The following is a 22,517-nucleotide window of genomic DNA, read 5'->3' as shown; positions in this document are numbered from 1 at the left end:
CCCCCCCCTCAAAATTGTGTGGATATTATCCGTGACCTCGTAAAACAGAAATGCAAAACAGACACGGCTACGTTCCCTGAATGTTTGACTCAAACGCTTTGTGTTGCGACGTTCCACACGGCTCTGCCGCACACGCATCGCACTTCACACGGAGTAAAACAAAACTGCAACCGTCAGAACTGAACCGTGGAAAGAACAGCAAAAATAACCGTGGGTTTAAATGATATGTAAATATTTATTTCACAATATTCAAAAACAAGTCTCATTAAAACAACGTTATTATTTCAATGTTGACAAATTAAATATCCTACAGATAGTTTAGTTCAATGCCAATATGGAGACTACATATTTGAATAGGAAAAGTGTGGCTTTTTCATATGGAATGTATATGCACTTGTGAGACAAGGTTAAAATACATACATCTAAGCATAGTACTGGTACAATATTGAAAGATAGCAGTGCACGTATATGACTGCATGACAGCATATTTTAATTAAACATTAACCATCAGCAAATGCTATCCTAATCAACTTCAAGAGGGATGTCAAAATAGTTAATATAATCTTGCAAAGATCCTTTGAAACATTTTCAAAGGAAGACAAACCCTCATCACCAGTTGCTCTTCTCGTGCCAATACGCCCCTAGGCCTGTGCGTGCCAGCTTGTCCCGCGTAAGCCTTGAGAGCTTCGCTCGTGACAAACGGCTCTCATGAGAGTTTCAGGTCGCACCGTAGCGCTCCTGCCGCATCGCTGCAGTGACGTCAAGTTAATAGCTACAGCCGCTATGCACCAATGACATCACTTGATCACGCTTGTAAGTCAATTTAAAAGTCTTAATTTCCGTTCACAGAGTTGTAACTTGTGCCTGGATACGGATCGACACGAGACAGCGCTTTTGGTGGGTTGCATCTTCCTTCAAGCGAGTAAACGATTTTACAGTTGTAAACAGTTCTACTTCACTGGTTTCAAACATTTCTGAAAGCCAATGGCTCTGGTCCTTTGTGTTGTTCGCTAACTTGGCCCCGACCATGCCTATGCTAGAGCAGTCGTTCACTGAGTCGTAACAGTTTTTACATGACCACAAGGCCACGACGTCACCGTGTGGTTCAGTAAGGCGCACAAGAGTGGGCCATCTTAGACGTATGCTTTCACACGTGATCTCTGGGTATATTTTCATAGATTTAACCTCAGGAATCACTCACACCATAAATCACATTCCCACTCCTGCAAAAGTGACTTTGGCCTCAATGGGCTCTCACTGGGTAATCAATTACGTTTATGGACATACGCGCACGTTCACAATTATCACCGGCATCGTTCGGAGGAGACCTGTATAAAATGTGAGCGAGCATCTGTTTGTTGTACACGACCCTTGCGTGCTCTGCATTTCTCCGGTCAGAGTTCTGTGACCTCGAGGATCTCCTGTCCGGCGGCGATGATGCTCTTGTTGATGGGGATGGTGCACGTGGTCGAGTTCTCCAAGCCGCCGACGCCCTTGGCCGTGTGCGCCCCCTTGGCCGCGTGCGCCCCCCGACCGTCGCATGGTCTGTAGCGGTGAGCGGGCGTCGACTTGGCCGACTCGCCGTAGCCCTCGTCCGTGCGCACCGTCTCAGAGCTGCGCGCCAGGCCGTCGGCGACCGCCCCGGCCAACCCGGGCCCCGACGCCGACCCCGACCGCGACCTGTCGTGCCCGGCCGCCCGCCCGGCGCCCGCTCGCCGCTCGTCCTCGTGGAGGCTGCCGGGGTCGGAGGTCAGCAGCGTGCCCGTGCTACCCTGCAGGGCGCGCACTCCCTCCCCTCCGCCGGGAAGCTCCACGGGGGGGTGGTGGCGTAGGCGCAGCGAGGCCACCACCTGTTCGGGGTCCGCCAGCCCATCCCGCTGCTGGTCGCTGCTGCCCGCCGCCTCGTCCGCGTCATCGGATCCCGCTGGTATGAGCTGCGGGGGCGTGAGTGGGGGTGATGGTGCGTTACGGTGCGTCGCGGCGTGGCTCTCGTTTCACATCAAGTTCACGAGAGTGGCCGGGACGGTGCGTCAGCACGCCATGCTTGTCTGCGCCTATTGGGAGACGCGTGTTTTTTGGTTTGTTTTTAAACCCTATTGCCGTATTTTGGGTCATTTTTAAATGTTGCAATAAGTCTCCTGTGAAGTGAATCTTTAGCATCTGCATTACAACAGATTGGGCACTCTAATACATTAACCATGTAGAATTAACAGGCAGGAATTGTGTTGTTAGTGACTGTCTATTGTGGATGGCACCGCGCACGAGAGAGTGGTGTGACCAGCACCACACCCAGTGTTGATGTTTACACACCGCAGCAGGAAATCGTTTATTCCGCTGTGGCTGGGAATTAAACTCGGGTTTCCGTGTTGGTTGCGCAGCACATGAAACACTGTGTCACCATGCGCCACAACACACGACACAAACACGCAATGATTTCGTCGTGTCGTCTTAACAGACGGTTGGGGAAAGTGCTGTTAGCGAGCCCCTATGAAGGCCAGCATGGCACATGGAGAGGGTGGGTTGCCGGCACCATGCCCGGCCGCTTTTGTCTCCCCAGTGCTAATGTTTGCATACCGCACCAGGTACTGATTTGAAGCTAAGTTGACCCAAGTGAGGCCCAGGGATCGATTCATATATTCGGCACTATTATTGGTCGCAAGCAGTGTTACTGAACAGCAGTGTTGTTCACTAAATTTCAGATACGGGCCACTTTCGCCGACGAGATATCGGTGGGAGGGATGCCACACCTTTGAAACCATTGGGGTTTGACAGCAGCACGGTGATGGGGGGGTGTTTTCACATGCTGTGTATATTTCGGTAGCCACATACAGACACACACGCACGCAGTTCTGGGTAGAATCATGTGGCAGTACGAGGTACAAACGTCAGTCAAGCCCTAGTTGCGCTTCAGCCATGCTGAGTGCACACCGAGCTCACGCGCTGTGGCCATCACACAGGAATGGAGACCAGAACGTTTGGAAATGGGTGACGTGGAATGGGTGAGGAGGTTCGAGAGTCTGGAGGAGTGCGGGAGAGATGGGAGAGGGGGGGGAGTGTGGGAGACATGGGAGAGTGGGGGAGTGCGGGAGAGATGGCAGAGGGGGGGGGAGTGCAGGAGACATAGGAGAGGGGGGGAGTGCGGGAGAGATGGCAGAGGGGGGGGGGGAGTGCAGGAGACATGGGAGAGGGGGGGAGTGCGGGAGAGATGGGGGAGAGGGGGAGTGCAGAAGAGGGTGTAGGAGAGGGGGGTGGGGGGGGAGTGCGTGGGTAGAGAGGTGGTGTTGGGGGAGGTGCGGGAGTTCGTGCGTTGAGGGTGGGATGGAACCTCGGTGGTGGATGAGCTCTCGGCGATGCTAAGCGACTTGTGCAGCACGCGCGCTGCAAACAACTTTTTGAGGCGCAGGTAGTCGTCCAGCACCACCTTGAGCAGCGAGCCCTTGCGAGGAGCGCAAACACAGATGCGGCAGAAGTAGCAGAAGCGAGTGCGATGGCAGTGGAGCGCAAGCGTGAAGAACAACGGCAATCACAACGGTCGTCATCAACCCCCTCCCTCTGTCTCTCTCCTCTGGACGAGGGCCATTGCCCGCAACGTCAGCCAAAGTTTGTGGAAATTTTTTTTGTAATGCCAAGAATGATATAATAGTTTACAGCCGTTTGTTAATCCACTGCTGGATAAAGGCCTCCTTGTGCTGCATCCACCATGGAAGTTGTTTGACCATACGTCGCTCTACTGGTCAGTACGTGTTGAATCGGGGACCCAGGCCTGGTTCAGATATGACTCAATAATCGTGTTAGCAGCGGCTCGAAATCTAATTCAAGTTAATCACTGCATCATAAGGCAGTGTTAATAACGTGTGATGAGAGTTTTTGATTTTCCACGCTTGAGTACGTGTGCAATACTGAAGAACATGGAATGGAGTTGGTCACAAAGTCACACATCAAGCAGTTTGTACCCAAAATGTAACAATCCCCTGCCCTCCCCTCATCGCCATCATCTTCCCCACCATTCACACTCACCTCCACCCATCATTCTAACCATAGGTCTCTCTTTAACAAATAATTCTGGTCTCAATGGGCTCTTGCCTGGCTATAACGGTCGTCCAGTCTAGTGGCTCAGCGGTTGAGTGATAGGTAGGTTGAGAGATAACTTGGCAAATTATCCCTCTGGGGTCAATAACATGAATGCCACTGTATGGGGAAGTCAGCGATGGTTGTTCTATTCAGAGACTCGCCCCTGCCATCGGCACGTGGATGTTATTCCTCTGCCTCAGGGCTATAAAACGAGCACTGCCTCGACACTCATTTGGGGAAGGACACTGCTCTGTTTTTATGGTGAGGATCTGGTGAGAGGGAATCGATGTGGTGAGGCAGCTATTGGCGAGCGCATTCCTCTCTCCAAACGGGCAGAGACATGCCGTGGCTTGACTTGGCACGGCGTCGGAGCACATGGCGGCCGTACCTTGACGGGGCCGTCGCGCATGATTTGGCCGAGCCGTGCGATGTTGTCATACTCCTGGATGGCAGCGCGCAGGTAGCGGTCGTCCTCGGATTTGGTGCCTCCTGTCAGCGGATCTCGGCCAAATGTGCCCTGGTGGGGGGGAAGGGGGTCAAGGGGACGGCTTAATGAACTGACAAGCGTGGTTCATAACATATGTTTAAGTTAGGCCAAGTGATGATCTGAGCGAATTTGTGCCATAAAGGCCCTCCACCACCCGATGTGACGAAATAGAATGAGTTCCTTTGTTGCTTCCTCTTTTTCTTAATTTGCATGACTTTTGAAAAGCGACGGACGCATTCGTAACGGTGAGTTTTGCGAAGTACCCACCTGCAAATCTTGACTTAAAGCTTTCGTGGCTGCAGGAATTCATATTCTTTGGGTCTTTCAGTAAAATCACGTAGATAGGTTCAAAGAAAAGAACAAAAAACTACGACATTTCGATTGCAACACAAGCGGTCGTCATCAGGAAAAGGGGGGTTAGCTTCTAAAGACAACTGTTTATAAAGGTTTCAAATCGGCGTAGCCCAAATGTCAGCAGCCAATGTTAATGTAAATGGTGGGCAGTGACCGCGGCGGTGATGGGTTTTCCACCAATCAAAGGGCTGCCAGGTAAAAAATTAGCATATTAATGTAAGATCGATGAGCATCCTCCACTGCGAGCGCGCCAAGGTGGCTATGCTAATGCAAAAGATTAGCATGGTAATGTGAGAGATTAGCATGTTAATGTAACAGATTAGCATGGTAATGGAAGATCGCCAAGCAGCGACCTCGAGGATGGCGCTTGAGGTGGCTGTGTTAGTGTGAGAAATTTAATCTGTTAATATAAAAATTCAGAGCCGAAAATAACTAATATCGGAAGGTGGTAGGATAGCAACATCACAGCCAGTCTTCTTACGTTTTTTTTCGGTAAGGTCACGTAGGTAAAAAATTAAAATTAATAAAAGTAAAATAAAATAAAAATCACGATGTTTTGGAGGCAACACAAGCTTCCGTCTTCAGGTGGAACCGTCACAGCCACGACAGCTGTATCAAGTAAATGAGAGATTACAAGAGCTACCACTCCGTATATATAATGCTTGAAGAGGGGAAGGGCCAAGTACGGCACACTTTTTATTAATATGGTAAGGTGAGGCTTAAGACTAAGAATAGACTGCATAACAAAAGACTGAGCCTTTGTTATGGAGAGGTACGGTTTGTGACTACGCCTAGCCTACATAACAAAAGTGTGAAAATTGAAAAAACTAAACCTGGTAAAACAAAACTGGCTGTCTATCAATAACCTGTAATAGTTGTCTGTCAAATAAGATGGTCCAAATAAGTGTAGTTAAATCTTTTTTGCATGGTTAATCACATCTTTCCAATGATTACTCAGTTTGTAACCATCATCACGGTTGAAATTATGTCTGTGTTTGTATATTTGTATGGCTTCGTGTACAAACCTTTGATGGTAACCAGGAGGTTTGCAGAGCACCTTGGTCTCAGAAAAGACAATTTCATGAGAGCCCACAGAGTTGTAGCAATGATCGGCAACGGCCGAAGAATCAGTTCTGCCGTGTTTCAGATCTGACTTGTGCTCGCGGACACGATCAGAAACATGACGTTTCGTTTCTCCAATGTAGCAATCACCACAACTGCAATCACCACAACTGCTACATTGGAGAAACGAAACGTCATGTTTCTGATCGTGTCCGCGAGCACAAGTCAGATCTGAAACACGGCAGAACTGATTCTTCGGCCATTGCCGATCATTGCTACAACTCTGTGGGCTCTCATGAAATTGTCTTTTCCGAGACCAAGGTGCTCTGCAAACCTCCTGGCTACCATCAAATGTTTGTACACGAAGCCATACAAATATACAAACACAGACATAATTTTAACCGTGATGATGGTTACAAACTGAGTAATCATTGGAAAGATGTGATTAACCATGCAAAAAAGATTTAACTACACTTATTTGGACCATCTTATTGGACAGACAACTATTACAGGTTATTGATAGACAGCCAGTTTTGTTTTACCAGGTTTAGTTTTTTCTTTTTTCACACTTTTGTTATGTAGGCTAGGCGTAGTCACAAACCGTACCCCTCCATAACAAAGGCTCAGTCTTTTGTTATGCAGTCTATTCTTAGTCTTAAGCCTCACCTTACCATATTAATAAAAAGTGTGCCGTACTTGGCCCTTCCCCTCTTCAACCATTATATATACGGAGTGGTAGCTCTTGTAATCTCTCATTTACTTGATACAGCTGTCGTGGCTGTGACGGTTCCACCTGAAGACGGAAGCTTGTGTTGCCTCCGAAACGTCGTGATTTTTATTTTATTTTACTTTTATTAATTTTAATTTTTTACCTACGTGACTTTACCGAAAAAAAAAACCTAAGAATATAAAATCCTTGCAGTCACGAAAGCTTCAAATCTAGAATCACAGCCAGTTATGACTCAAACTGGTTAATAACGTCCTTCCAATGATTGCTCAGTTTGTACCCATCTTCTCGGTTGAAATTGTGTCTGTGTCTATATATATGGATGGCTTCATGAACGAATCTTTGTTGATAGCCAGTGGGTTTGCAAAGTACCTTCGTCTTAGAGAAATCTGTCTGAGACCATACAACCATTCACTGGTAAGACCACTTCAGCTGTACTTAACTAAGCTCACTCGGTATCGTTAATTAAGGACATCTCACTATCTCCAGGTGATTTGCTCGTTAGTTTCGATGTGGTTTACCAAAGTTACTGTGCCTGACACCATTGCAATCATCACAAGTGTGGCAATGGGCCAAGTGGTGATGAGAGTGGTGGATTGTACTTTACTGCCGTCGCACGTAGGCTCGCAGAGAGACCCACAGTCTTGCGTCGCAAAGCTTAGACTCACAGTAAAACTTGAGGCGTGATTCGGCTGTTATAAAGTTAATGCATTTCGGATGTGAAATGAAGCAAACAAAATAAAACAAGCCTCTTGCTAATATATCATGAACAACAACTTGTGCTCTTGGTAACATGAATACTCAAGGCAGGGAAACATAGGAGCTATATAAACATTTATGGATATGTACCAATTATAAATAATAGTTTGTGTTGCTGGTTTATTATTTATTGATGCTTGTTTGCCCAGGAAAGCCTCACCGAGTCTCAAGAATTTGTCAGGAGGGTCCTGCCAAGTGTTTTTCAGTAGGGACGGCGATGTTGCTGCATGTTTCAGCCAATTTATTAATTTGCATGCAAATCCATAATAAAGATTTTTTTGGGTTAAATATAAATGTTTAGTTAAATCCACCACCACGCAACACAGCCAATTAGTAAGGTTTGTGATGTAAACAAAACATGCAAATTAGTTACTAGTTCAGCACACTGGTGTGTTGGAGAGTAAATCCACAATATTTACAATTTGAGTATGATAGCGGGTTTAACGACACATTTATATTAACGAGATCTAACCCAAAAAAACCTCTATTATGGATAATATCGGTCACGAAAACCTACATATTAAACTTGCAGGTAAATTTTCACCAGTGGGATGTTTTGGCCAACAGTTACATTGCATAATTTTTTGTTTACCATGGGAGGAAACCGTAGAATCAAGAAGAAACCAATGCAGAAGTACAGGGCAGAACTTACAAGCTCCGCCGTATGTATGTTGAACTTCTATTGCACCGTACGCAGCCAACTGCGCTAATTGGAGGTGATTGCTCACACACGCATGTTGCAACATACAAACTCCACACGGAACAGCGTCCGAGTCGGGAATCGATCCGAGGCCCTCTATGAGGTACGATTGTTACCGCTGTGTCATCCGATAGATCATCAACATGGTGAAGGTCAGGGCTCGGTGGGAGGGAGGCAGGGAGGGTGGGAGGGAGGGAGCAGACACGTTACTGTGACGGCGCCAGCGCCTGCTGCAGCGAGGATGAGATGGGCGTTTTAACGGCATCGTTAATTCCTGCGCGATGTGCGTCAGTGTGGTGGCGGCATGGCGCAGTGGCAACGCTCGCGCCGCTTCACAGCAAGAAGGCCATGGGTTCGATCCCTGACTCGGGCCCCTTTCTGCGTGCAGTTTGCATGTCCTCCCCCTGTTCTGTCATGGGTTTCCTTCGAGTTCTCCGGTTTCCTTCCATCGCTGAAAAAAAGTATCCAATGTGACTGGTATTGGCCAAACATACCCATGCCGAAAAACAGCCTGGAAACTACTTAATTTCAGACACAGTAGCAACAACTAGGCAGGAACCCTCCGAAAAATAATAATCTTGAGACTCTGTGAGGCTTCCCTGAGTAAACAATGACGATGGTAATAATAATCCACCACGATAGTGCAACGTACATATTGTACCGAGTCACGACCACAAGACTCACGTGGGTCTTGGCGGGGCTGTTCCACAGCTCGGTGATGTCGCTGAGGTTGTCCGGAAGGCCATCGTCATGCTCGGCCTGTGCCGCCAGCTCCATGTCGCGGTAGTACGGGTCCAGCCACACCGGGTTGGCCCTGCGCGCCCACACGGACACTTCACAGCCGCCGCTCGGGCGACGGTGGACGACGGCGACCCCACCGCCCCAGGCCGTTGTTGTTGGTCCGTCATTGGGTGAGGGCATCCCACACGCCAAAGCGGGCCATGGGGGCTATCTGATCACACTTCACCGTCAGTGCAATCGGCTATCCGATCGCACTACATCCGTTCCTCCCATTAACATGGTCGGCTATGTACGGTGCGAACGAAGTTCAACATACAAAGATCCCCCCCATATAGCGTTAACAGACTGTTGGGGCAAGTGCTGTTTGCAAGTAGCGCCTATGAAGGCCGGTGGTGGGTGGCCAGCACCACGCCCGGCTACTTTTGTCTCCCTAGTGGCAATGTTTACACACCGCACCAGACACTCATTTGAGGCTGAGTCGATCTGGAGGAGGTCCAGGACCGGTTCAGATAATCGTCACTGGTGTTGATCGTGAACGAGAATGGAAACCGGGTCGCTGTTTTCGCAGTGCAGCGCACTAATCGCTACACTACATATACAGTGTGGGTTGATGATACAAGAATGGATTCTTCCGTACTGCCCTCTGCTGTCTACAACATAGCCCCACAGCCCATGACTGTGTGCACAATGGACACCCAATCTGAGCACCACCCGGGCTCAACGTCTCAGATCTGACGGGATTGGGCGCATTGCATGTGATATTGGCCTGAGACATTCCGACACGCTCGCTCGGAGCTTTAGTCTTGGAATAACGATTTTGCGGTCGCGTGACGCGCTGATTGAATTACATCTCGTGCCTTTTAATGTCAATACCGTGGGATCGCTACCAATGTCACTGCCTTTGAAGCCGAGATAACGAGAGCAGAATCACGAGTCGAATTCGGCAGCCTGTGACGTAGACCAGTATGGTGATTTATTTTGCGCATCTTCTTTCCAAAATTGTTTTGAGCAATCACTCCAGTCTTGGGCCTCGATTACTCACTATATTATTGTCTGCCTTTACAGTATCCTCCAAACACTCTCGTGTCGTCCCTTTACAAGCTATGAGTAGAGCTACATCTGTAACTTGGTGATGCCATTGCATTATACGCCAGCCCGTTGATGGCGGCGCTTGCTGTGTGCAACTCACAATCAGACGGTATGGAGCTCAAGACTCAGTCCGAAGTCAACTCACACCTTCATCCCTCTGAGTTCTATAAAACGTGTACCACTTAATGGGAAGTATACATGGTTTCACTCAGTCCGAGTATAGGAATGTAGAATTTCCAGCTCTGACTCAGGGCTACAAACGGGAGATGCGACCCTGGCGCGCTCATCAAAGCAGGTAACCATTTTCACTTCGCATCGCGTTATGCGCTTGCCTGCAGGATAACGCTTCCGTTATCGCTTTCAGCTTGTAGACCAGGGGTCCTCAAACTACGGCCCGCGGGCCACATGCGGCCCGCCGAGGACATTTATCCGGCCCATGGTCACTAATTGGGCTGCGCTTGTGAGCACTAATTGGGCTGCGCTGGTGAGCACTAATTGGGCTGCGCTGGTGAGCACTCATTGGGCTGCGGTGGTGGGCACTGATTGGGCTGCGGTGGCGAGCACTGATTTGGCTGCGCTGGTGAGCACTGATTGAGCTGCGGCGGTGGGCACTCATTGGGCTGCGCTGGTGAATGGTTCAATGGGCCAATTGACTGGACTTGCCCCCCAGGCCTAAGGCTGCCAGCCCTCCCCTGGCTGTGCTTGACTGGCTCTCCCTCCCTCAGCTCCCTCACTTGCCCCTCGGCTCCACTCCCAGTGATATTCCTGTGTGCTGGGGATGTACTGCAATCTGTGAACAAAACTGCAGGTGTAATTAACTTTTTAATGACACCCGCACCAGTGTGAGCCTGGGGTAAAAGCGGAGTTCCCCCAATCAGACTGCATTGATGGGCAGTGCAGTCTGTATGTCTCTGTGTGGGCAAAGTTATTGCTGGTATATTGTTTTTGTAGCGCTGTACATATATATATTGGTATTTTACTAATAGCAATTTTGACTCCCTAGGAAACTGATGTCAAGAAAGAGAAAAATTGACTCGGAGTGTAGGATATTCAAAGAACAGTGGACTTATGATTACTTTTTCATGCAGTACAAGGAAAGAGCTGTGTGTCTGATATGCCAGAATATAGTTTCTGTGTTCAAATAATACAATTTACATCGACACTATGAAACTCAACATAAAGATAAATATGATTGTTTGGTTGGAGAAGTGAGAAAAGATAAAATATTAAAACTGAAAAATACATTAACAACTCAGCAAAATACTTTTGTGAAGCAGAAGCAGCTAAATATTTCATCACTGCGAGCAAGTTTTCAAGTTGCCAAGCTAATAGCGTGCACTGGCAGACCATTCGTGGAGGGAGAATTTGTTAAAGAATGCCTTCTTTCTGTTGCCAAAGAGATGTGTCCAGAGAAGGCCGATTTATTTAGTACAGTGAGTCTTTCAGGACCTACAATTACACGGAGGATTGAAGAAATGGGAGACAATTTGCATCAGCATTTGCAAAACTCCACAAAAAAACTTTCCTATTTTTACTTGGCACTCGACGAAAGCAATGATGTTCGTGATTCTGCACAACTTCTAATTTTTATTCGTGGGATGAATGACTATTTCGAAGTCACAGAAGAGCTTGCTGCACTGCAAAGCATCAAAGGAACAACTACAGGAGAGGATATCTATGAAAAGGTTTGCCAAACTGTGAATGGTTTGGAGCTGAATTGGGCTAAACTAGCCAGTGTGACAACTGATGGTGCTCCTAGCATGGTGGGGTCTAAGAAAGGAGTAATTGCTCGCATTAACCAAGAGATGGACAAACATAACCATTCTCATCCAATAGCCATACACTGCCTCATCCACCAACACGCGCTGTGTAGTAAATCACTGAAGTGGAACTCTGTTATGAAAATTGTGGTATCTTGTGTTAAATTCATTAGAGCTCATGCACTAAACCACAGACAAATTCAGGAATTTCTGTCTGAACTAAATGTTGACTATGAAGATGTTCTGTACCACACAGAAGTCCGTTGGCTGAGTCGAGGGAGAGTTTTGAAACGTTTCTATGACTTACTTCCACAGATTACAGCTTTTCTGCTTTCAAAAAACAAAGTACCAGAGCTCAATGATGCAGAATGGAAATGGCACCTTGCCTTTCTGACAGATGTAACAGAGCTACTCAACAGTTTCAATGTGCAACTTCAAGGAAAGGGGAAGCTCCTCTGTGATATGCAATCACATGTCAAAGCATTTGAAGTAAAATTAGGCCTCCTCATCAAACAAGTTAAGGAGGAAAACTTCTGCCATCTCCCCACAACTCAAAATCTGTTAGCGGAAAAACCATTGGTTGCAATTCCCAAACAAAACATGTGTGGATTCACTGGAAAAATTGCAAAAGGAGTTCCAATTTAGATTTAAAGAGCTTCATCTCCATGAACAGGACATACAGCTTTTCCGTAACCCATTTTCTATTGACATTAAAAATGTGGATACAATTTAGCAAATGGAACTGGCTGAACTGCAGAATTGTGACTCTCTGAAAGACGCATTCAAGTCAAGCAGCCTTCATAATTTCTATGCATCTCTCCCCTCTGAGACATATCCTCATCTCAGGAACCATGCACTCAAAATGGCAACCATCTTTGGCAGCACTTATGTCTGTGAACAGACTTTTTCCAGAATGAAACATTTGAAATCTCCAACCAGATCTAGACTAACGGATGCACACTTGCATTACTTGTTACGACTAGCAGTGACAAATATGGAACCGGACATTGACCATCTCATTAGCCAAAAGCAGGCCCATAGTTCCCATTGAAATACTGGCAAGTTTGTTGATTTAACTTTACTTGTTCTTCATTTTAAATATTGTATTTGTTCCCGTTTTGTTTCTTCACTTAAAAATACGATATATGCAGTGTGCATAGGAATTTGTTCATAGTTTTTTTTAACTATAGTCCGGCCCTCCATCGGTCTGAGGGACAGTGAACTGGCCCCCTGTTTAAAAAGTTTGAGGACCCCTGTTGTAGACTGTGCATTCAGACCACGGCGTCAGTGCGACTGACACTGCAACAGTGGCAATAAATGGCCTCAGTGGCTGCGAGAGAACTGGCATTGAGGAGAGAGACAGAAGGATCGTCCGACTTGCCCCTCCACGGCGAACTTGTTTGTGTTGGGCATGTTGTCCAGGATGTCCATGAAGCCCTGCTGGTTGCCTTGAGTGCACAGGGGTCATGGGGTCAAATGCACAGAGAATGGATTTATGAGACGGGGGCTTAAAGGGGCCTCGCTTGAATGAGCGACCCGAACGAAACGACGCGCAGGCGATGTTCGCTCACCGAGAGAGCCAGCAACGATGGCTCTTAGCTTCCGCTTGTGACTGAAAAAGACGAACACACACATGCACGCAACTGCTAACGCTGTATGCTCTGCACTAACATGGTCACAAGTGGCAGTTCGGAAATGCCGTAATGCCATGTTTCATGCAAGAGTTTGGTTTAGTCTTGTGGCATTGTAATGGTGAACACACTGGACTTGCCATCCAGAAGTTGCCAGTTCGATTCAATCTCCCAACAGTTGAAATAACGTGCACACTTCCTAAATCCCCACGCGTCCACCTGTGTCCACCGGGCAGTACAAATGAGTTCGCCGCAGGTAGTAGATGACAAGTCACGTACGGAGAGGTCAAATGCAGGTACCCCTGCCTGTCGCAAATGCCTGGCCAGAGTGCAGTGTGTAAAGAGTGGCCACAACCCTCCGGATTTCCCTGCACATGATGTCATATTGGCTATTGGCTTATCCAGCAAGTGTGCTCAGCACTAGAGGCCACGCAATGTGTGGGCACTGCCAACGTGTTTGTGGTGCGGGCAGCAACACGAATCCGCGACGCGGGAAGTCGGATGGCTCACGTGGTCCTGTAGTACCAGTTCATGACCACGAGGATGGCAATCACCAGGACGAGCAGAATGGCCAGGATGACGACGGCCATCTGACCCGAGGCAACACGCAGAGCACACGTCAGCCACGGGCAGCTCCGAGACAGCGGCGAGTGTGGGCAGGGTCGTGCGGGGTGACTCTCCTTGATTGATTGATTTGACAGTTTTTGTCTACGCGGGTAAGAAGCATTCTGCCTGAAGCTGTTGTTTTACGAGAATGACCCACGGAGGGACCCTTAGTGGAAAAACAGAAAGTTGCAGCAGCGAATCAATCACATTGCAGACACTGGTGAGGGGTCCCAGCTACCACGAGGTGTGCGTGTGGCTAAATCCGTGAGACACGAGTCCGTAGCTCACCCGGTGAGGGGTGTGAACTCACCTGTAGGGAGGTGAGGTCGTCGGACTTAGTGGCCACGACGGCCGGCTGAACGTCGAGCACGTTGTAATTCCGGAAGAGGTTCTTGAGCTGCTCCTTGTTGTCATCGATGAGAGCGATTACCCTGATGCGTCACAGCAAATGCTTACATTATCATCATCGTCGTCGTCAATGTCGTTATCATCGCTATCGCTGTCGTCTTAATCGTCATCACCGATGTCATGGATTACCATTGTTATCACTCGTCAATGACAATAGATGTTATCATCTATCACGAGTAACATCCTTGCCATTGTCGGCATCATCAATGACTATAACCAGACGGACAATTGTCACTGATGTCATTGACATGACAATCATCATCATCACTACTACCATCATCCATTATCCACTACCCATTTATAAAAAAAGACTAAGGCTCAGTGTGCAGTAATTAATTATAAAATGTAATCTCATGGGTAATCCCTCCCCCAGTGTCACTGTCTGCTCGTGATCCTCACACGATGCTCAATCACTCACCTGCTAACATCCATGATTTGATTGGTGTCTTTGTTGACGACGTGGATGAGAACGTCCGACTGGGCGAAGTTCACCCGTCCGTTACTGTCCACGTGGTACTGGGAAAGAGGCCGTGCAATTGTTAAGTTATAGTCAACATATGGACGAATTGGCGGTACACCGGTGCAGCATAACACACCGGTCCTCATAAAACAGTCTAAAATCTAAATTTGATTCAGCAAATCTGTTTTATCAGTCTTTAATTGATGCTGTCACCAATTTTGACGCGATTTGAAGGTTTATTCAGTCTACTGACACTTGCTTCAAAAGGTCAATAATGACCGCTGATTTGGGACCTTTGAATCGAGGAACCGTCCAACCAAATCTAGGGCACGAGAAGTCAAATCTGCCTTTGGAACACGGAGCAGCCAATCGTTATCAGGCTGGGTACTGCTAAACGGCAATATAACTGTGAAGCACCATTGGAACCTCCTTTGCCAGTAGCAAAATATGATAATTGGCTTTTTACCCTTTTATCTGGCAACAAAACTGACACCTTTTTTACAAGGAGTCATGTTTGCATTGACCACAATACCTGCGGTCATCTGGTCCAACACCATGTGAGACTAGGCTCTAAGAAAAGCTGTCTCGGGTGTGGACCAATCAATTTCAAGGACAGTGCATACATTATCAGAGTTGTGTTTTTTTGTTTGCATTCCGACCGCAGGTATTGTGATCAATGCAACCATGACTCCTTGTAAAAAAGGTGTCAGTTTTGTTGCCAGATAAAAGGGTAAAAAAATAATTATCAAACTGTGAAGCTTCATGTTCAGCCGCTCGTAATATTCGTCTTCGGACTGCTACGACATCACGAGAACTGATTTTTACGCACCACCACCCCTCAAGATTTTATTACCAGAGTTGCAAATCACTGGAAAATAAATCATGATTACAAACTTTGTTTTTTTATGCTGCTCATCACTGGTGTACCGCCGATACATTCATATCACCATCGCTACGATGGAGCGTGAACCAGTGGAGATGTCTAACCGGCTGTCCAGGCATAGCGAGCGAACGCGACGGATTCAAGGGTCTTTCTGGGTGGTGGCGAAACCGTGCGGTAGCGTGCTTCGCCGCTTGCTGCAGAGGTTCACGGTTTATCAACGATGCATTTCCGTGTTCACGTCTGCTTCACAGTGGACGTTAAAGTTCCGGTGGCACTATTGGAAAAGTGCAGGCCACTGCGGGCTGGCATCATCATCCAACTTTGCCAAATGCTTTGTTTACCTGTAAATCACGCAACGGGATTAGGGCAACATCACCCTCTCCTGTGAAACTACTGCAGACTGTGTCTATCTAACTATAGTAATAGCTTTGCACGATAAGAACGGGCCGAATATCACATGTACTAAATCAATATAATTTATATACCATATATAACGTTCTTCTGGAAATGCCTGTGTAAATTATTTTATAAACTGATAACCATCTCTCCTGTACATTTTAAATTGCGCGACATCTCGTGCGGTGGATATGCGGTGACTTTCAGCTATGCAAGGGAAGTTGAAAACAGAGCTCTGCGGTTTTCAGGCTCCAATAGGAACAACTGAGCGCATCGCAAGCGACTGCCCCATTCTCTCCACTCGCTGGGGGAGTCAGACCACTCCGCGGAACTGCGAGTAATGCCATCGATTAGATACTGAATATAGACCCGAAGCTACAGATGTCACAAGCTAGGGTAAGAATTGATCCTGTGAAGTGTATCCGTAGCTATTGTATACATTGGCTCGAGAGAGCTTTTGCAAAATGGTTTTCAAATGCTCATAATTGATTCGCGAGTTAAAATTCTGGTCAGGGGTTGACTCAACCCATTATCCCCGCACGGTTGCAAGATTATTGCCACTCCGCTCCTGCTGACTCATGACCACCCGTGAAAATGAGCGCTGTTACGTGCGTGGTTTGCGCATTATAAAACCACGACCAACGACCTAGACAACTGCATTTGTGGGGTGGGTGAATTCATCATGTTTACTTCACGCTACAAATAGTTTAATGGGTGACAAGAATGAACATTGTCGGAGATTTCAATAAAAGTGCAATCATTTTCAGTTTGCAGGCGCAAGCATCATGAGTCAAATCGTCGGGGTGGCCTTGACCTAACTGGGCCCACGTATACGTTGTGTCGCAGTGGCAGTGTGGCGGGTGTGGGCACTGGCGCAACAAATGAAATGGGATCCGCCACCCCACCCTGTTCTTTTTCCCTGTTTTGTTATGGCCTGGCACTGGGGGTCCTCCGGCCCTGTGCAGCCTGCACACTAAGCATCTACAGCAAGTGGCGGCAGCAGAGGCACCTGCACATCGTCGGTGTTGACGATGGCACCCGTGATGTTGGACAGCAGCTTGACGAACTGCTCCTGGAATGCGCGCACGCGCTCCGGAGTCTCGTTGATGACGATCTTGACGCGCTGGTCGTCGCGCAGGATGTACACGCCCACGGTCGCCGTGTCGTTGTGGCCAGCCAAGTCGGCCACCACAACCTCGAGCATGAAGTAGCCCGGGCCGTACGCCGTGAAGAGGTCGTATGTGCGCAGGATGCCGTCGCGCCCGCCTGCGCGTGCGCACCGGGAGCGGTAGTGCAGTGGTTAGTGTGCTGCCTTACGAACCGAGCGATCAGAGTTCGATTCTCGCTCACTACCAATAACAGTGGTGGCAGTCCTGGGCATCCTCTGGGTCGACGAATAACTGAGGTTAGTACTTTGTGCAGTGTGTAAGCATCAGCACTGTGGAGACAAAGGCGGCCGGGCGTGGTGCTGTTCACCCAAACCCTTGTCCGCCGTGCCGACCTTCATACAGTAGGTGCTGTTCACTAACAGCACTTGCCCCAGCAGTCTGCTAGAGGCTACACGGGGATCCTTGTGCTGCGTGTGGCCATACCCAGGGTGAAGATGTTGTACATGCGCGTGGAGCTGTTGCTGCTGTGCTTAATGTAGAGTATGCTGAGGATGCGGTACAGCACGATGCTGTTGTTCCCCACGTCCCGGTCCACCGCCTCCAGCTGCAGCAGCTCTGAGCCCACCTTGGCGTCCACCGCCACGCCTGCGGAAGCCTCTTGTTACCACCCGACCCGCGCACATTCACCCCTTAATCCTTTACAAAATGTATTCAGTATCCGGACAGGTGGCTTAGCAGCAGAGCAGCTGGGTGGCAATCCGAAGGTTGAGAGTTCAATTGTTGGTTTTCAGTTGACACATCCCTCTGAAGTCGATAAAATGAGTACCACCTTCTGGGTATCTATACTAGTTGTCCTCTGATAGACTTAACCCTGTCATAGGAATGTGGAATTTTCACCACTGGCTCAAGGTTATAATCAGGCGATGATTACCACCTCAAATGCTTATTTGAGGAAAGTTTTAAATGCAATAGTGTAGTTCATCTTCCGGGATGACCCATATGGATCCAATTAAGGAATTACCACTTGCTGGGCTGCACCCGAGTTAGGGAGGCTTTGTTTTAAGACCCAAAACATAGGTGTCTGGGTAGCTCTGAGGTCAGAGCACTTTCCCACAAGCCCTGCTACTTAGAAATGTTTGTCACATGGCATCCAAGCCAACATTTAACACTTAGATCTGGAAATTTGCCAAGTTAATAAAAAAAACTATATTTTAAGTCCAGTCAATAGTGACTCGGGAGTAAAAATTATGGTCAGGGGTTGACTCTCAATCCATTATCCCCACATGGTTGACAAGAATAGTACCAATTTGTGGTGAGTCAGCAGGTGTCACCCTTGGACAGAGAACCACGTCTCTACAGACATTAATTTCCTCCACTCGCTGCTGACTCACGACCACACGTGAAGATGAGCGCCGTTACTGACTACACCTGACAGCCATGTTTGATCACAGGCGGCTCCCCGCATTCTAGCCCAGGATCTCGGTGATGCTGGCTCATTGCCTTTTAAAGCCACCCGGCCACATTTACAGTCTCGTTTTGACACAGTATTTGTTTGCATTGTCACGTCGGTCCTTGCCTGCTGTGTACTCGTGGTTGGTGAAGACCGGCCACTGGTCGTTGATGTCCTCCAGATAAACCCTGACCTCGCGGAGCGTGCGGTCCTTCGAGGGGTCGAACTCCGGGCCCGTCGTCACGGCCTGGGCCGCCTGGGCCGCCTGGGCCTGGAAGGGCGAGGCCAGGGCCTGGCGGGCCCTCGCGGCCACGGCAGGGTTCCAGTTGGGGTTGCTAGAGGCCTTGACGATGACGGCGTAGTAGGGGCTCACCTCGCGGTCCAGGTCACTCAGCACCACCAGGAGGCCCCAGCGACTCAAGTTGAACTTGTTCCCCTCGTTCCCGGCTGTGCACAGCGGGCCAGGAGGAATCCGGTTTGGAGGAGGATAGGGAATGGCCACGGCACACGAGGGTGGGATTGGAGCTGCAATGGTTGGTTTCTCATTGCTCCCAATTACATTCCAACTGCAGGGAGTCCTGCAGTAAGCAGTAACCCACCTTGTGTTAGCAATCTCGTGGTACAACTTTTACAAGCCCTGAAAAGAGTGTTCATTTGAATTAAAGAGACGTTTGAAATTCTCAGTGTTAAAAATTAAATTAATGGAAAAAAATAAATGACTTCTACATTTTTCTCAGGTTTTTTCGGTAAAGTCACGTAGGTAAAAACATTAAAATTAATGAAAGTAAAATAAAACAAAACAAAATAAAATTCACGACGTTTCGGAGGCAACACAAGTCTCCGTCATCAGGTGGGACCGTCACAGCCGAATTAGCTGCATCATTCACTTGATGCAGCTAATTCGGCTGTGACGGTCCCACCTGATGACGGAGACTTGTGTTGCCTCCGAAACGTCGTGAATTTTATTTTGTTTTGTTTTATTTTACTTTCATTAATTTTAATGTTTTTACCTACGTGACTTTACCGAAAAAACCTGAGAATATGAATCATTGCAGTCACGAAAGCTTCAAATCTAGGACTTCTACATTATATATGTTGAACTTCGTTCGCACCATACGTGGTCAACCGTAGTTTGATAACGTTCAGGCTGAGGATATCAATTAGCTGCAGTTGAGGACCAAACTATACCACGGGAGGCTGAAACCCGGATTTGAATCCAAGATCTCATCGATGCTGGCTTATAAGTGCTTTGACACAAACCTCCTCGGCAATCCAGCCACCTCTACTCCGGCATGCTGATGAATCCAGAAGCATACGTAGTAGAGGAATTGACTGAATACATTTATTATCAGGGCTCCTGGGTCCTCCTGAAAGAGACCACTGACACTCAGTGATACTTCCCTTGGTGAGTAGAAAAGATTTTGTATCATTTAATTACTGTTCTAAGCATAGCTGGACTTTTAACAAAGCAAATACGTTTTTGGTCTTCAAATACAGGTCTACACAGAAAATACCAGAAATATTATCAAAGTAACTTGGAAGTTCTTCATGGAATGTCTTGAGAAAGCATTGCAGATGTAATCGGTAAATACGAGGTTGTGATGGGTGGGACACGTGGTGTGCAGCGTGGCAGAGGTCAGGTTACTAGCACAGACATTTGGAGTGGCACCCAGAGGTCAGTGGTGGTGGAGATGACACCGTAAGAGTTGTCTAAAATCTAGCTCGGGCTTAATATCCGACAATTTTTCAGGTCGCAGGTAAATAACAGCAGGCTAGAGACTGGACCATAGCCAAAACCATAGCAAGGTGTATACTGGATGTGGTGTACCAGCTTTGGAAATATCTTTTGGGTGAGCAATCCAGACAGACCTGACCGAAATTAATCCCTGCATCTATCAGAATAAAGCACATGGCGAGGTGCAGTGGCATCAACAACATTGGCTGTGATGTCCGCTCAATCTTTACCTTGACTGCTAAGGTCAAGGGAAGTAACACACCACCGTCGGTGCGGCGCTGCTACTCGTGTGCGCTGGGCGTGTGACGAGACGGCCGCGGTTACCTGCGATGAAGTAGTAGACAACGGCGTTGGCGCCAACGTCCGCGTCGACGGCGCCGCTCACGTTCCCGACCGCCGTGCCCGGGGGGGAGTGCTCGGGGATGGAGAACGACTGGTACGGAGCTCCGCCGTCCTGCCACGCATGGAGAGCGAGACGGAGGAAATGACGTTTGCGCTCGGACGAAATCGAAGCGACGCTCAGTGGATATCACGAGCTGCCTTTGGAGGGGTGCGTCCATTCTCCCTCGTGAGTCTCAGCCAGCGGGCGTCGTCCGACCCAGCAACGTGTCCTGCTCAAGCCCACCCACATCACTTAGCAGCCAACGTGCGTGTCAGTTTAACACGTAGTAGACTTTCGCGACCAATATTATCCATAAAGAGGTTTTTGGGTCAGATAGCATAAATATAAATCTGTCCTTAAAACAGCCACCACCCGACACAGCCAATTAGTTAGGTTTTTCACGTAAACAAAGCATGCCAATTAGTTACGAGTTCAGCACAACCGGTGTGTTGGAGAGTAAACCCACAACATGTGTGTTCCCCGATGCAAGCGTTCCTCTTCCTGCCTCTCAGTGCAATTACAATCATGTACCTCTCCATGCATCTTTGTCCACCTTTCAACTTTGTTTGTGTCGAGGTTCATGTTTCTGACCCACGTATCATAGCGGGTGATATATATTGATTACTATACACACGTGTGGAAGTGCGTGTGTGTGTACATGTGGGTGGGGGGCAGTAGTGCAAAGGTTAGCGCGCTGCACTACGAACCCGGCAACCCAAATTCGATTCCCGCTCACGGCCAACACCAATGATGATTATCTGAATTGGTCGTGGACCTCCCCTAGGTAGACTCAGCCTAAAATTAGTACCTGGTGCAGTGTGGAAACATCGCCACTGGGGAGACAGAGAGGTAGGTACTCACTATCAGCTGGTACATGCGGGTACGTACGTGCGGATACATGTGGGTCCATGCGGGTACAGGTGGGTACATGTGGGTAGATACGTGATGGTATGTGTGGATACATGCGGGTACGTGTTCTGTAGTTACGTGTGGGTACGTGCGTACAAGCGGTACGATGAACACGGGCTCGTTATCGTCAATGTCGTCCAGCACGACCTGCAGCGGCTGCGTGGACTCGTAGGACACGGGCTGGCCCTGATCCGAGGCCAGCAGGATCAGCTGGTGGGTGGGCACATGGACACGCATCAATGCCACCGATTCCTTTTGATGAGCAGCATGGGCGAGGCCTGAGCCAGCGATGCCGAGATCAGCGGTTGGAATCTGGATCTCATCCACACTCCTAAACAATAGTAAGTTGACCAATGACTGCACAACTAACCCTCAAATTAAATAAACCCACAACTTTCGTCAATACCACGTGGCCTTAAAATGAAAATATATAGAGGACGTTTCGGGCAACGGCCCTTTTTCAACGTGTTGGGTGTTTTGGTTATTTGTGCTTGTGCACTGCTGTCAATGCAGCATACAATACGTACAATTATTGCTTTAATTAAGTCGTAAAAATCATGATAATTGGACTGCAATGCACAAACAATTCTATAAAAGCTACCCAGACTAAATACCTGCTCATGTTCCAAATTGCCATGAGACCGGGCGTATTCAGCATCATTTCTACCAGGTGGCTCAAGTGCCCAATGCATTTGGAGCATTCGCCCCGAGCTCTCCGCGTCGAGCATTGAGCCTCGCAAAGTATTCGGGTTGAGCATGTGGAGAGCGTTCAGAGGGTTGGGGCTTGGGCCGCCGAGT

General features: G+C 48.2%; 1 protein-coding gene across 1 annotated transcript in view; it reads right to left on the bottom strand.

The window, feature by feature from the left end:
- Positions 1-817: 817 nt before the first annotated feature.
- The window catches only part of CDH23 (cadherin related 23), a 257,145-nt gene continuing 235,445 nt past the window's right edge, over positions 818-22,517 (bottom strand). Inside the window, exons 59-72 of the mRNA XM_078859961.1 lie at positions 21,816-21,929; positions 20,753-20,882; positions 18,820-19,140; positions 17,727-17,888; positions 17,144-17,400; positions 14,814-14,911; positions 14,298-14,418; positions 13,892-13,971; positions 13,322-13,362; positions 13,132-13,198; positions 8,845-8,974; positions 4,460-4,588; positions 3,326-3,436; positions 818-1,934 (exon numbers count right to left, since the gene is read on the bottom strand). Of these exons, the coding sequence (XP_078716087.1) occupies positions 1,395-1,934; positions 3,326-3,436; positions 4,460-4,588; positions 8,845-8,974; positions 13,132-13,198; positions 13,322-13,362; positions 13,892-13,971; positions 14,298-14,418; positions 14,814-14,911; positions 17,144-17,400; positions 17,727-17,888; positions 18,820-19,140; positions 20,753-20,882; positions 21,816-21,929 (2,301 nt within the window). The 3' untranslated portion in view covers positions 818-1,394. The remainder of the gene's footprint in view (positions 1,935-3,325; positions 3,437-4,459; positions 4,589-8,844; positions 8,975-13,131; positions 13,199-13,321; positions 13,363-13,891; positions 13,972-14,297; positions 14,419-14,813; positions 14,912-17,143; positions 17,401-17,726; positions 17,889-18,819; positions 19,141-20,752; positions 20,883-21,815; positions 21,930-22,517) is intronic.

This window comes from Lampetra fluviatilis, chromosome 9, assembly GCF_964198595.1.
Source record: "Lampetra fluviatilis chromosome 9, kcLamFluv1.1, whole genome shotgun sequence".
Lineage (NCBI taxonomy): Eukaryota > Metazoa > Chordata > Hyperoartia > Petromyzontiformes > Petromyzontidae > Lampetra > Lampetra fluviatilis.
The sequence above is the reverse complement of the archived record's forward strand: the minus strand, read 5'-3'. Positions and strand labels throughout refer to the sequence as shown.